Genomic DNA, 15,911 nt, shown 5'->3' with positions numbered 1-15,911 from the left:
GGATTTTAGAATGCAACAACCTGCAGGAGCAGCCCAGTCAGGCCTCAGGAGGAAGTCAATCAGCCTATTAGGCAGGTAGGATCCCAGAATGTAACAACTGATTGGCCTGCGGGAGCAGCCCAATCAGGCTCCAGGAGGGAAGCAGAATCAGCCAATCAGGTGGGACCCATTGTGTAAATAGTGTATATAAAGCCAGACGTTTCAGGGGAAATTCACTCACCGTTTCACGAGCTGCAATAAAGAGCATGAAATTACTACGCGACTCCAAGTATATTTCAAAGGCTGTGGCAGTTAAAGTGGTCTGCCCCACAATAAGTTGGCCACAAATACACTGAGACTGATCAACTTTCGATGAAGACGCAACCACTGGCTTCATTTCCTTTCCTGGTGTAATGCATGTTCTTTGTACTTTTGTCCATTTACTGTATTTATTTTCTCCCATCTGAACTATAAAATGTTGATTTTTCTTGAGTCAAAATGAGAGTACCCCTAAACATTTTTTTAATAGAAAAAAGCACTATCCATATGAATTGTGGTCTTTGAATGAGAATGCTAATGCTGTGATTTTTTTAAAGGCATAATGTATGTATGTTTATTTTTTTAAATGTAAGTTGCTTGAAGTTTTCTTTTGGTTGAGATTCCTGCATTGCAGAGGTTGGACTAGAAGACCATCAGGGTCCCTTCCAACTCTATGATGATGATAATAATAATAATAACAATATTTTTTAAAAAAAAAAACCAAAGAAACTCACCAAATTAAGATAGAAGTCTTCTCCCACACACCCAAAAAGCAAGGCTCCATTGTGCTCATTTTGAAACATGATAACTAAGGGCAGGTAATGTTTGCTCTTGCAATCTTCCTATGTAAGTCACATGAGCACAGGTACAGACAGACCTGCTGCACATATCCCCACATGGAAAAAAGGTTGTGGAAGATGAAGAAATAGTTTTTGAAGGGCCAAAACACACAGCATGGAAGCATTTTCTCATTGTCCACTGCTGTGGATGAGTAACAGGGATATACATAGGAAAAGCAGAAGACTTAAGCCACGTGTGTGTGGACTCAAGCTATTCTCATAATTGCAACTGCACACCTCAAATAAAAATCATAATTTGCAGTTTACTTTGCTGCATCTAATGCTGAAATCCTATGCACATATATTTGGTAGTAAATACCCATTGAAAACAGAGGCTCTCCATTTTAAGGACCTGGCTGAAGGATAGATACATGTCCAGAACCTTAGTGCAAGTGGATTAAGCAACGGAACTTAACAAAAGGGTAAAAAAACAATCCAGACTACAAATGTTGCTTGTTTCAAAGTAAACTGGAACAATTTATTTCAACATTTAAAACCAAGTTATTATTCATAATTTTAAGTAGCTGCACTAGCCTGAAGGATCCTTCATTGATTACTTGATAAACAGAATTCTTCTTCTTCTCTACCAAAAGACTGCTGTAACAATAACTTTTGGTGTTTAGAAAGTGCATATGAAGTAGAAATCAAAATGCTCTTGTCCATTGGTAGAAGAGTCATTTAAAGTTGGATTTCCTAAACAGAACATATGTACATCCTATTAAATCTGCTAGACACACTTGCCATTTTATGTCCCACATATGCTATTCCCAGCCGATAATATACTTACTGACAGGAAAGCTAAAAGGCACGCTATGTCATACGGTATTTCCTGAGTATAACTTCATACTGAGTAACGTGGCACAAATAAGGATACTTCTAAATGGTGCTTTCCCAGTAAGCAAACTCAAAAGGAATGAGTACTACTTCCAGGAAGAGGTATCTGCAAGTGAGGGAGGTAGCACGGCCATATCCCTCTCCCAAACAGTAATCACTCTTTGCTTTGAGTATAGGGATAGTGAACCTGTGGCTCTGCAGAGGTTGCTGCACTACAACTCCCATCCTACATGATCATTGGCCTTACTGTCTGTGGCTGATGGGAGATGGAGTGCAACAACATCTGGAGGGCCTCATATTCCCCATGCCTCACAGAGACATAATGACTTTTCCAAGGTGTGGTCAAGTTTCATGGGGATTTGAACCCTGTCACCTAACTCTACTACACACTGAATAAATTCAGAGCAAAGGCTCTTAGATATGCAGCAGACATATATGCCTTATTTATATAAATGGACTCCGCTGCAAGCTAAGTAATAAGTCTAACATAGTGCTTACAATCATCCAGCATTTCAAGAATACCATTGTGTCCTAAGTCACGACACTAACTTTTTTTTGCACAAGATTTGTAATGCAATTAGATCGTACTCGATAATAAATAATAATAAACAAAGCAATAACTTTGAAAAATATAAATTTGCAAGATACACTTTGGACAGACAACAAATTATTCTTTATAGTTAAAAATAGATATGCACATTTTATGACTGGATTGGTTTTAAGGTGTATACAATCAGTTTTATGCAATGGCAGGGTTGCATTTGGTTGCCACGTGTGAAAATCTCCCAGTTTACCCAAGAGCAATGAAAGAATAGCCCCATAATAATGATCTGGATTGATTTGCACATGACAATGTCACCCCAGCCTTTTCATTAGCAAAACATTCTCTTTCTACTTCAAGCAAAGGATAAACGATGCACTAATGGAAGTTTCATAAATTAATGCAGAGTCTTAATGATGTGATAAACAATGCCATTACAGTTCAGAAGTGGAAAGAATAGGTGCTAAACCTTAAGAAAACATTTGTGCTGAATTAGATCTCATCTTCCGATTCCTGGTCTCGCTCAGATGTTTTCAATAATCCAATTTCCATGGATGGAGTTTCTTTTAGTTTTGTGCGAACTATCCTGGAGAGGGGAAAACAAAGCAGAACCATTTGGGCTACATGTTCACCCAGTTAGGTGTCAGGAAATCAACACCTATTTGATATCAAACAACAGAAGAGCCTTTCTGAATGAGAAACTTATATTCCTGGTTTAACTGTTTTCCAATTATATATCCTGATACAGTGGCATATATATCTACAAGATCCAACTATTCTAAAATATAGAAGAGTTTTCTCAAGTGCACAAATGAATGAGCTGCCTTCAACAATATCTGAGGGTCATTTAAAGCAAAATCCATCCCAAAATCATCTATGTCCATGCAGAGAGGGCACTTCCGAAACACTCACATATAGCTTTGCTCTTTTTAAGATATTTGTGTAAAATAGTTAATAACCCCATTATCAGCTCATTCAGGGCACTCAGCTGATTACTAAATGACTTTTCTCCCTGTGGTATGGGCCAATATAATCTGGTGACATCAGAGACTGGAAATTTTCATTAAAATAAAATAAATGTTTCATTTCGTATAATTTTTAATTGAAGTTGGCAATCTTACCTTAGTTGTTTATATATATTTGTGCTTTGCACATGAATTGCAAAGTCCCTGTCATATATTCTAAGCCGGGTAGGAATCAAGTGGGGAGCTGCCTATTTTATACGGGATTACCATAGCAACAATGTATACCCCAAGTCAACTCACCAATGTTTTGTCAAACTTTAAAGTGCTCATGGATGGTGCCTCTGCACAATCGTCAGCTGTACCCTCCTCAATCCTCCTGTACGACAACCTGCGCCATTCAGCAGAGTCCCTCAATCCTTGGCAGAGGCAGGAAAATAACCCTCCAGCAATGTGATGGGTGCTGGAAGTCACCTGATCTCTAGTCAGTTGTGTCACTACTGCTTACAGGGTGCAGAGTGGGAGAGGGAGGGGGTTGTGAGGCTAGGATGCATGTGCTCCTGCTGGTCCATTTCCACCATTCTGACCTCATCCCTCACCCTCTACTGACCTGAGGGCCAGTGAGGGGCACCACTCTGCCACTCCTTTCCTTTTCAATGGCATTTCTCTTGACCCAAACATATAATATTCTAGGGCTGGGTGCTGGCATTTCAAATAGACTCATGAGCAAAACATTCGTGCATCTTCCCTGATCTTAAACTCAGAGGCGTAGCGTGGGTTGTCAGCACCCGGGGCAAGGCAAGTAATGTGCGCCCCCTAACCCGTGGATTTGCACCCCCTAACCCGTGGATTTGCGCCCCCTAACCCTAACCCCCAGATGTTGCGCCCGGTGCGGCCGGCCCCCCTGCACCCCCCACGCTACGCCACTGCTTAAACTTTGAGAAGAGACAGACTACAGGAAAGAGCCTCACAGAGTTCAACAGACAGCTACCTCTTTCAGAAGAAAAAGAAATGCACATTGTTCACTGCTACATAAATGACACGGAGGAACTTTGCTTATTTCCTAGCAAGGTTGTGAGAAAACAGCAAAGCCCACTTGGGTTGTGCTAATGGTTGCAGGCTGACATATGGAGGCCATTGCAGTTTTGCATTCCTCCAGAACTGGAGTAGCCAATTTTGCATAGCTGAGAGTTTTGTTATGTTGAACAACGCTCTAGCATTTAGTGGCAAGTTAAATGAAGCTCTTCGGGATTTACTTACCAGCTGATTACAGTGTAATTCAAAGCCATTATTAGAAGTGCAAATGCATAATGCCAGCAATAGCACATGGTGATAAACATGATATTATTGTGGTCCGTTTGGTTCCATTCTGGACCCCCACTTGGAGGATAAAGTACAAATCCAATCTGTGGTGTCAAAAAAAAGGACATGTGGCAGATGATGGATATGTTATTGCAAAAATGTATAAAGTTTTGTAGAAATTTGAAACAGAAGAAGAACTAATTAAAGAATGCATGGTCAAATGGGTAAACAAAATTGGTTATAACATACAGATGGAACAGTGAGAGTATATGTGGACTAAAGGGTTAAAATTCACATTGTGTTATGATTTTAAAGAGAATTGTTATAAAATGATGCATCATTGGTCTATATTTTGAAAGATGTAAGACACACACTTATATTTTTATAATAACACCAGCACAAAGAAAGTAACTTCACAGTTACATTTTTGAAATGCTTCTTAAATAGAAATTTACAAGCGGAAGTAAAAGAAGATAAGTCTCAATCCCAAATCTACAGAGGAACACCCTGGAGAAGAGAATGCATTGGTGAATTCTTCTATGGTACTGAACATATTTATTTAAGCTTATTTATAGAAATCACTGCAAATGGGAGAGCTGCCTTCCCTTCTGAAACTTGTTCTGCTGTTGTGAACTCTTCCATTTGTCAAAGAAACTCTGCACCTTTTCTCTTTTTTACCTAGATGTTTTCCTTGTCATAATATATACTCTCAAACAACAGTACTGCGCCTACGGAACTCATAACAAAGTGGCATGTACAAAGCTAAACACAGAAGATTTACAAAACAGCAGAGTTCAGAGTTTCATTTAACTCCCTTGCCCTGAGCTTTGAAGCAATAGTGGCTTCAATAATGGGGCAAGATATAATCCATCCCAGAAATATGAAAGTTTGCCAGAATGAGTACATTGTTGTGCCACCTCTATTCAATAGGAGAAATGGTTGGTTGCAAACAATGCAGCTGTCTGATCTGCAGTGCAGTATTTGAAAGACAAATGAACAGCTCCAAACTTATCCATCTAAGGACCAGCCCTCACATTTTTCAATCTCATCTTCCGGGCTGCTCCCCCAAGAGTGTCGTTTTACAGCCTTTCATTTTCTCCCCACAAGTATCTCAGACAGGCCAGATCCCTGTTGCAGAGTGGACCAGGCATGGGGCCTGATTTATAGGATCCCTATTGGGTTGGGTGGTCTGACTCCTCCTCTGACTCAGAGGCATGGTGTAGTGGTTAGAGTCTTGGACCAGGACTTGAGAGACCCCAGTTCAAATCTCCATAGCTGTGAAGCTCACTGGGTAACCTTGGGCCACTCACTGTCTCTCAGCCCAACTAACCTCACAAGGGTTTCTGTGGGGATTAAATGAGGAGGGGGAAAAACCATGTGGACCACCTTGAGCTCCTTGGAGAAAAGGTGTGATATAAATGCAATAGTTAAATACGTTTCTGTTGAATGCAGGCATGAGAAAGCAGAAGATGATGAATGAAGAGGAAGGTGGTGGCAGCCATCCTCTGTTGAGTACCAGGCAGCCATCAATGTAATAAAGCACAAAGCCCCAGAGTGACATAACCAGCTCCAATTTCAATGGTGACTGCCTGGTAATTAGAGGAACACCAGACTATGGGGGGCAGGGCAATGGTATCATCTCCCTAAGGATATTGCTGGCTGCTGCTGGGCCTGAAATCAAAGTTTTCCTGGGAATTAACTGATTACAAAGGCAGGAAACAGAGACTCACTCACCTGCCAGAACCAGCTCCCCTGCAGTATACAAAGACTTGTTCGGAACATCTCAAGGACAATGACGCCACGGAAGAAGACCTCCAAGAAGATGCAAGCAGCTCCTCCAAAGACGGCCACTACAAGTAACTGATGAACATGGAAATCTAACATAGGTCGCCCGTGGATGTGGAAATAAAAGAGAAATCCTGGTAACAAAGAAATGAGAGGGTCTACTTTTGCTTCACGTATTAATTTACTGAACAAAATTTCTGTTACAAACCGTAATATTTTGGTTTTGTTTCAAGTAACCTGTGTGTATATGCATGCATTATTCTAGTAAAGTCAAGGAGTGCTCAGGTACCTAGAATTTCAGTAGGGAGAATCCAATATCCCACCTCCTTTGAATACTAGAAGGGAGATAGCTCAGGACTCCCTGAGTCTGCGGTGCTCAGGGCCAAAATAGAAACTTGGTAAAATGTAATGGTAAAAGGTAAAGGTAAAGGGACCCATGACCATTAGGTCCAGTCGTGGCTGGCTCTGGGGTTGTGGCACTCATCTCGCTTTATTGGCAGAGGGAGCTGGCGTACAGCTTCCAAGTCATGTGGCCACCATGACTAAGCCGCTTCTGGCGAACCAGAGCAGCGCACAGAAAAGCCATTTACCTTCCCACCGGAGCGGTACCTATTTATCTACTTGCACTTTGACGTGCTTTCGAACTGCTAGGTTGGCAGGAGCTGAGACCGAGCAATGGGAGCTCACCTCATCACAGGGATTTGAACCTCTGACCTTCTGATCGGCAAGTCCTAGGCTCTGTGGTTTAACCCACAGCACCACCTGCGTCCCAAAATAGAAACTAGATGGGATACTAATTAGCAACCATGTCAGGTTCGTGCTCCCTCTCTGTAACTAATAATAGGTGTTGGGGACTATTTTAACTGGCAACACAGAGCAAAGCAGTCCAGTGGGGAAGCAATTTTTATCAGGACTTGGGCAAGAGGCGAAAAAATTAAATCTTCCCTCCACATGCTTGACACCCCAAACCCCCAGTTATGGCAGGAGTAGGGGGAAGTACGAACGTGAACCCCACTATGAAAGTTTTGATGTACACATTTTCCCTCTATTTATTTGCTGAAAGATTTATACTCTGCTTTTCAGGGCAAGACTCATCACAAGGCAGCTTACAGAACACCAGCAGCAAACAGATCGATAAAATGTGGTCAAAAATATTGGTTGTGTCCCCCCAAAGGTATTGTTCTTATTATATTTGTATACATAATTTACATTAAACGCTGAGGTATTTTCATTTCATAAACGAAAATGCATGTACATATATGTGCTTTCCTATTTTTTAAATATTTTGGAAATATGGAAACCCTAAAGTACATGCTTCTGTAATCCTAAACATGTTGTTAACACAAAGCAGAGAGCCACACTCATCAGTAAGTATGTTATGTTTGGGATTGCAGTATACATACACACCATGATGTCTACTTAATTAACTTAAATATAAGGAGCTTTTAACCCTACTTCAAACCCCAAATCTTTAACTCTTCTATCCTGCCCTTAGTCTGCCTAATCCTCTAAAGATAGAAAGTTCATTATTCAGCTCCATTAATTCTCATTCTTGACCTTTCCTTCAGCCTCTCTTTGTTGCACCCTTTCATACATGACTATATGATGTACTGCAGCTTTTACCAACTTGGGGCAAAGCAGGGTTTATTGGGAGTTGCAGACCAACACATCTGGAGGGCACCAGGTTGGCGAGCACTGCTCTAATTGATAACCTTTTATCTTCTCATTTTTGTGAGTTCAGAAAAGATTTTCCTCCATTAACAGTATGATACAGTCAACTCACCTTCCACAAAAACAGCAATCGAAAGCATCAACCTGTCCAAGGCTACTGGTAACATATTAGTGCTGTGCACCACAATGTCTACCAGCCCTGAGATGCCATAGAAAAGATACATGGTTGCATGCTGCCAGTTCATTAGATGATCCCATTGTTTCTCTTCATAATTATACAACTTCAGATGTGGCCCATCAGGAACAAACTGCTCGGCGATCATACCTGTGTGTGAAATAATGGCAGACTGTGTCAACAACCTTCTTATTCAATTGCTTGATTAAAGACTAGTTAAAGCCTTTTAGCATCACTGTGGTAACTGCAGCCTTTCTCCTTGCTTATTTTGCAAGAGCTGAAAATTCAGGTCAGTCCTTTACGCATACCTCTTGATCTAGTCAATGCTACTGTCCACAACTCCATTTCATATCTTCTTTCTTTAGCACTATTAAGCATCTGGAACCACAACTATGAACCCCAAAAGGAAACTTGACACCATCCCGGTAATGGACTGGTTGAGAGCCAATGAACTTGAAGCTCAGTCCACACAAGACAGGGGCAGTGTTAGTGGGTGGTTCCCTAGACTGGATGGATGGAAGACTGCCTGCTCTTGATGGGGTTCCACTCCCTCTGAAGGAATGGGTACACAGAATGGGGATACTGCTGGATCCACTGCTGTTGTTTGAGGCTCAGGTGGCCTCAGTAGCAAAAAGTGCCTTCCATCAGCTTCGGCTGGTGGCCCAGCTACACTCCTATCTGGACAGGGGTAGCCTAACATCAGTTGTCTATGATGTGGTAACTTCCAGGTTAGATTATTGCATCATGATGAAGGCAGTTCAGAAACTTCAGCTGGTGCAGAATTCAGTGACCAGGTCGTTCACCAGGGGAAGACAGTTTGAGCACATTACACCAATCTTGGCCCAACTGCATTGGCTGCCAATTAGTATCCAGGTTCAATTTAAAGTGCTGGTTTTGACCTATAAAACCTTAAATAGCTCAGGACCGTAATACCTCAAGGACCATCATATAAACCGACCCAGAGATTGGGCAGAGGAGAAATGGTGGAGACCTCATCCAGGGAGGAGGAAGAGGAAGACAATATAGATTTACAACAGGGGTTTGCGGGAGGTCACAGCTCAGAGGCAGATGAGGGGGAGAGTTGGGAAATCATGGGAGAGCCAGAGCAGAAGTTGGCTGACACGTTGTCCCTAGAAAGCATTCCAGACCATCCATCTCCCAGAACCCGGTGAGCCTTAAAAGTAGGAGAGCAAAGAGCTCAAAGACAGAGGGCACTTAGCGGCACCCGTAGAGGAGGCAATGAGAATGACAAATGAGAAAGTGGGAGGGACCGGGGGTGGAGATTCACTTGGAACAATGCCATTATCCAAGAGGCTGGGTTCTATAGCCTCTCTCTGTAGAGTTTGCAATAAAGAAAGACTGTAAGAAACTTTCCCTTGTCTTTATACTTTCCTGGGCAACCAGCCAGGAGCCACCGACAGCATCCTGACACCGTGTCATCATCATACGAGTCCTTTCTTTGTGTACCTCCTCCATGTGAGGTCTGGTGGGCAGAAATATGAGAGTGGGCCATTTCTGTGGAAGCCCTCCACTCATGGAATGCTCTCCCCAGGGAGGCTCACTTTGAACATGGGACCTTCTACACAGAAAAAAGATGTTTTGCCACTGAGCTATGACAGAATCCACACTACAATTTGTTTTACCATTAATGCATATTGTTTCAAAAATAATCATGGCTTGTATTGTTATTCATGAAGACCCAAACATCCTCAATCGTAACCATTTTTAAATGCTAAAGAAAATCAACTTACCAATAAGGGCAAAGCAGGCTTTGGCTATGCCTTCTGCTATTTCTAAGCGATGAAATCCTGCCTTGGAACCAATGGAAGCGTTCTTTTTCCTTCGACAGAGGTACTTCAGTGGATATTTCACAGACCACCACAGGCCAAAGATAAGGAAGAAACTCCCAGGAAGTGCATGACCTTTAAAATTTGCCATCTTTTCCTACTGCACAAAAAGATACGGTCAAAGAGTGTTCTTTAGTAAAGCGTTCTTGGAAGAAACCCATAACTTGTAGCTCTAATCTAAGTTTCAGTCTGCATATAAACATATTCCTGCAGGAGCTGGCTTTACAACATTTGCTTGTCACGTGGATCCTCATTATGTTGGACAGATGCCGCCTTGGAGATGGCGAGGAGCCTAGTGTTAGAATGCTTGGAAGATCTGAGCTCTCCTTTAGAGCAGGGGTGGAGAACCAGATGCAGCTGGGTCTCCTACTCTCACCAGCCCAAGAACATCTGGAGAGCCACAGGTTCTCCACCCTTAGAATAATAGAATTGTAGAGCTGGAAGGGAACCCCTACTCCAACCCCCTGCAATCTCAGCTTGTATTAAAAGATATGTGCATATGCACTTCTCATTGAAACAGTCTGGTTCCAGATTCCTTTCCACCCCTCCTCAACGCTGCGATCCAAATTCCCTTTGTACCAGGCTCGGTTTTGTATTTTATTTTCATAGCCACAGCTCCTGTCAGTCTCGACTGGCCTACAGAAAGCCCTAGGCTGCTGCAGCTATTTGCCTGCCCCACCACCTTTAGCTGCTATAAGCAACAGGGCTGTGGATGCTGTGGTGCCCCCCCCCAGCTCCATTAAGCTCCCCCCCCCCCCCCCCGTTCTCTAACTCTGTTTTGGACTGCAGCCTAAAGCTTCTAATGAGCTGAGCAGGTCCTTGAAAATTGTTACAACATGGAAATGGCTTGTTAAATGGAAAGTAAATGCAATTAAAGTGTCTGTGAACATGCAGGTTGAGTGTTAAACTTTAACGAAGATTGTCAGGCTCAAAATCAGCATTTCCCCCCCCCCTTTATTGCTTTATGGCCGCTAGCTATTTACCCTTGACCCTGATAGTTGGACCCATTGTCCCTATGAAAAGGCAGCGCCCACAGCAAAGTTGCTGGTAGACCAAAAAGGCAATATTTAGAGGCAACATGCAAAAAAGAAAAGCTAAGCAAATGAATATTTATCTTATGGCGGAATACAACAGCAGCTGATTCACCACCCAGATTCAAATTTCTCTACTGAAAAACAATTGTGACTGTATTGGTGAGATATGCCCTCTCTCAAGACTGGCTAATTTTTGCTTTTTTAAAAGAAAACGTTTGCACTTGGAGACATGGGGAAGTTAAACAAGAAAAAGATTTTATTTTACAACAATATTAATAAAACAAGAGATGCACCAGGAGATGGAATTATTTCAAGAAGCATATATATGTAAAATTCAGTGGTAGTTACAGGCTTCTAAACAAGATGATAAATGTGGAACTTCTATTTTCTTCTGTTCCTTAAAATAAACACTGAGGTGTTACAGCTTAGGTCTTAAAGCTTTGGTTCTGAAACAAGGTAGTGCTTTCTGTCAGTTCCCCAACCTTCTATAAGTCTCCCTCCTGAGCATGGGTGTAGCTAGGATTATTGTTGGGGGGCAGGCTTTTGATGGGGGGGCAGAACCTCAGATTTGCGTTGATTTTGATTAATTGGAGGGGAAGCTGATGTAGGATATATATTCCTTCTCTTTAACAAATATTTTCTTTGGTCAGGCTTGAATAGTCATACCCAACATACACTCTGTAAGGTTCAAATCTAGGTTTGCTTTGAATGGTTAGGCTTTTCTTCTTCTTCCTGTCAGTAAATACCCAGAATAGCAAAAAATATAAATACATCCTTGTTAATTTACTATTTTAGCCCAGGAACACATTTGCAGATTTATCTGAAGCAGGGAGAGTGGGGAGATTAGTAGCAAAGTTCAAAGGCACTCCTCACTATAACCAAGATTAAATTGAAAGGGAATATTTGCTGTGGTGACGCCACAGCCATTTTATATATGTTCACCTTGTGATAACCACAGAAACGTCAACAACATAAAACTAACAGGCACCATTTTACTTGAGGAAAGGAAATTCCTACTTCCAAAAACTTGAAACCCTCTGCTGCATTTGCTGCAAACCCCATTTACCAATTCCTCTCTACTTTACATTTGTGGAAGTCCAACCTAGCACACTTTTCAGAAGGTGCATGAGGCCTCTCTGTTTGAGCTGGTCTTTGGGTCCAGGTGTTAGCTGAAGAAGGCTGGGAGGAAACTAGTTAAACTAGAAGAAACTCACTGATTTGTTTACTTGAGTTTTCCCCTTCCCATTGGGGAAGCGGTAAGCTAAAAATCTAAAATATATGTGTGTGCATGTTCAGCTCCAAAAGATGTGCATGTTCCCACATTACAGTTTGGACATGGTCCAAACCAGAGGTGGACATGGTCAGAGGCAAAAGTAGGCCACAAAAGTAGGCAACAGGTTCGTTTCTTCACTTTCACATACCTTTCTCTATTCTCTCTCCAGCCAAGGAAGAAGCATTATTAGCATTCGAGGACACATTCCAGCTAGGCAAAAAACACTCAACGAGGGTGCAAAGCAGAACAGTTGAGGGGTGTGACTCATGAAAGTTTGTGAGGCTTGGGGAATTTCAAGGGCATTTGACAGATAGGTTGCATTTGACTCCCGAGTCTGAGGTTCCCCATCGCTGAGTCACAAATGGCATTTATTTGGAAAGTTGAAATGGGAACACTTCAAAGCCTGTCTGCATGATTGATATACCGTCAAACCTTGGTTGTTGAACATAATTTGTTCCAGAAGCCAGTTCGGCTTCCGAAATGTTTGACAACGGAGGCACAGCTTCTGATTGGTCGCAGGAGCTTCCTGCACTCAAGCAGAAGCTGCGTCGGACGTTCAGCTTCCGAAAAATGTTCAAATACTGGAACACTTACTTCTGGGTTTTCAGCATTCAGGAGACAAAACGTTCCAAAATGGAGATGTTCAGGATCCGAGGTTTGATTGTACTACTGTTGTCTTTATATGTGGCAATGTTTTTCTTTTCTTTCTGCTAGCTAGCTCTCCTTCCCTTGGTTTTTGATCTCTCTGAATGCCACTGAATTTATTCTTTGTCACAATAGGCACTGCAGGTGCACAACCTAGGCAGGAAAGCTGCCCCCTGTGCCAACATATCAAAGGCCGCCAGTTGATGTACACTGAGCCTACAAACAGCTTGTATTCAGGAAGCAGTTATGAATGATGAACACCTTTAGTCATTTTGACATTTTCTTTTTGTGCCTGTTCAATAGCATTTGGATGTTAAATATTTGATAAGTCATTCTGTGCTTTAAGCATCTTGCAAGTCGCTTTGAGATATCACCAAGGCAATTAGCAACCATAATAAATAATAATGACTGCAGTTACAATGAATTCAAACGAACAACAGCACATTATTGCAATGTTTAGTAAACAAAAACATGGGGCTCAAGAGGGAATAAGAATCTGGTAAAAATGTTGAGACAAATTCCATTTTGCTTATAAACATGCACAAATCACAAGATCAATGTTCATGCTTTTCCTGCTCCCAAAAAGACTGTCGTGCAAGCTTGACTGGTGTTAAGTACCACCTGTAAATCATTTTCATTATATTCTCTCTTAAGGCATTACATGCCGTAAACTGTGTTCCATAACTTTTCCCAGTCAGCCATCATAATGTTATGTCCAACATCTTGTGCCCATTTAATCATAGCAGATTTAACCATTTCATCTTGTGTATTCCATTTCAACAGCAAGTTATACATTCTTGATAAATTCTTAGTTTTAGGATCTAACAATTCTGTTTCCAATTTTGATTTTTCCACCTGAAAGCCAATTTTCTTGTTCAAATTATAAACCTCCCTTATTTGATAATAATGAAGCCAGTCTCGTACTGTTGACCTTTTTCCCCAGACTATCTAGTGTTTCTGTATTTAAGTCAATTTTTTTATTTGCAGTATCAACCTTCTTATTGGTCTCTTCAACCCTTGTACTGAGTTGTAACAAAGTTTCATTAATCTTAGCCAATGCATTGGCTAAAGCTTCTTCTAACATTCCACTGGGCTTAGATTGTCTTGATACAGTCCCAGATACAGTAGGAAGGCCAGCAGTTGATTGCCTTCACTGCCCCCAGGTCTTCCCAGACCTCGTTGTTCTGTCTAAAGATGACGCGTCTATTTTCTCTTTCCCATCTGCCATAACAATCAAACAGCAGAAGAGCCAAGGTCAGTCTCAGATAAGCTATTCCTGTTTACCAGTGGAAAAATTCCCCTTGTTGCAATTTCTAAGGGTCCCTCTAGGTGGAAACAGTTGCAATAGTCCAGAAAAAAGTAACTTTCCCTTTTTTTAAAAAAACTCCAGCCGAGAAAATGAAACAGTTCCAATTTTTGTTACCTTCCAGTTGCTTTTTCTCCCTTTTAGCAAACAAAGAATTAAAGCTGGTCACAATGTATCCCTCTTGCTGTCAAAAATCCTTCTAGTGACAGCTAACACACAGTCTAAAAAGCAACAGTCTTTTTCACTGGCAGACCGTTCCCAGGTTTGAGTGGTGGATTTTAAGCTCTTCCCCTCTCTCTTGCAGGTTTATACAGTCCAAAAACAGCCCCCTTCCTTCCCTGCTTCCAGGTAGGGGGTTCAGAAAATTATCGAGTTAGAAAACAACCCTTTTCAAGCGTATTTCCAGCACTTTAGCTTAAAAGTCTCTTTGCTTTGATCTATTTACAAAGCGGAAGGTGGACTTCCTGTTTAGACCTCCCCGCTGCGGTAGCCAATTAAGTCTTTCCCCCCCCTTCTTTGTCAATAAGTCCAATTTCCCCTACTCACAGGTATTTATTTTTGCAGTCCAATTGTCCCAGGAAAAAGTCAGCGCTCTCCAGCAACGGCCATGCGGCTTTGCTTCATGGAAGAAGCAAACGACTCACAGCACTGCGCCGCTCACCCCGCTCTGCTCCGAAGCCCGTAAAAAGGCTTCCTTGCGAGTAGGGGGGGGAAAAGGTGCCCGCCGAGTCCCCACGTTCACAGGCTTCACCGCCTGCGATTCCTGTAGGGTCCCCGCTTCGCCGCAGCGGTAAGACCCGATTCCCACGGAGCCGATCCCCTCCAGATCAAGGGGAATCCGCCATTAGCTGATGGCGCTGACCCGGAAATTTATCACTTGCCCGATAATAAATGTTGGAAATGTAAAGAGATTGAGGGCACATTCTTTCACCTTTGGTGGATGTGCCCAAAGATTAAGACCTTCTGGGAGATGATATATAATGAAATGAAAAAGGTATTTAAATATACCTTCCAGAAGAAACCAGAGGCCTTTCTCTTGGGCATGGTCGGCCAATTGGTGCAAAGGGAGGATAGAACTTTTTTTATGTACGGCACAACAGCAGCAAGAATACTTATTGCAAAGTATTGGAAATCACAAGATCTACCCACCCGGGAAGAATGGCAGACAAAGGTGATGGAATATATGGAATTGGCTGAGATGACTGGCAGAATCCGGGACCAAGAAGAAGAGTCGGTGGAAGAAGATTGGAAAAAATTTAAAGTATATCTTCAAAAATATTGTAAAATTAAGGATTGTTAGAAAGATGTTGGAAAAAGAAAATTATGTGGTTTTGGTAGAAATGATATAAAGGATTAAGTAAAAATGAATTGATGAAAGAGAGAACGTAAAATTACAATATATTAAATCAAATTATTAAGATAAAAACAAGGTTGGAAGGATTTGCTGAAATAACAATTTGAACTAGAATACAAAAATGGGAGGTGTGAGGAGGTCAAGGAAATAAGTAAAGGAAGAAAGTTATGTAAAGGTTTAATCTGTTCTTTTTCTTTTTTAAATGATTGTATTTTTTCTGTCTTTTTTCTTTTTCTTTTTTCTTTTTGTAGTTTTCAAAATTTTGAATAAATATTATTTTTAAAAAAACAAAAAGACTGTTGTTGTAATCTTAGGCATGTTTACT

The 15,911-nt window shown here is 41.5% G+C and overlaps 1 protein-coding gene across 4 annotated transcripts in view; it reads right to left on the bottom strand.

The window, feature by feature from the left end:
- Nucleotides 1-1,306: 1,306 nt before the first annotated feature.
- The window catches only part of TMEM45A (transmembrane protein 45A), a 38,496-nt gene continuing 23,891 nt past the window's right edge, over nt 1,307-15,911 (bottom strand). For 2 of the 4 annotated variants that reach the window (XM_079974141.1, XM_079974140.1), the window contains exons 2-6: nt 9,879-10,071; nt 8,065-8,277; nt 6,231-6,415; nt 4,455-4,600; nt 1,307-2,818 (exon numbers count right to left, since the gene is read on the bottom strand). In XM_079974141.1, the coding sequence (XP_079830267.1) occupies nt 2,725-2,818; nt 4,455-4,600; nt 6,231-6,415; nt 8,065-8,277; nt 9,879-10,065 (825 nt within the window). In that variant the 5' untranslated portion in view covers nt 10,066-10,071 and the 3' untranslated portion in view covers nt 1,307-2,724. Of the gene's footprint in view, nt 2,819-4,454; nt 4,601-6,230; nt 6,416-8,064; nt 8,278-9,878; nt 10,075-15,911 lie in introns of all 4 variants that reach the window. The other 2 variants (XM_079974139.1, XM_079974138.1) reach the window with 1 other exon arrangement.

Source organism: Podarcis cretensis (assembly GCF_951804945.1).
Source record: "Podarcis cretensis genome assembly, chromosome: 4".
Taxonomy (NCBI): domain Eukaryota; kingdom Metazoa; phylum Chordata; class Lepidosauria; order Squamata; family Lacertidae; genus Podarcis; species Podarcis cretensis.
Note: the sequence above shows the minus strand (reverse complement) of the source record. Positions and strands in the feature narration are given on the sequence as shown.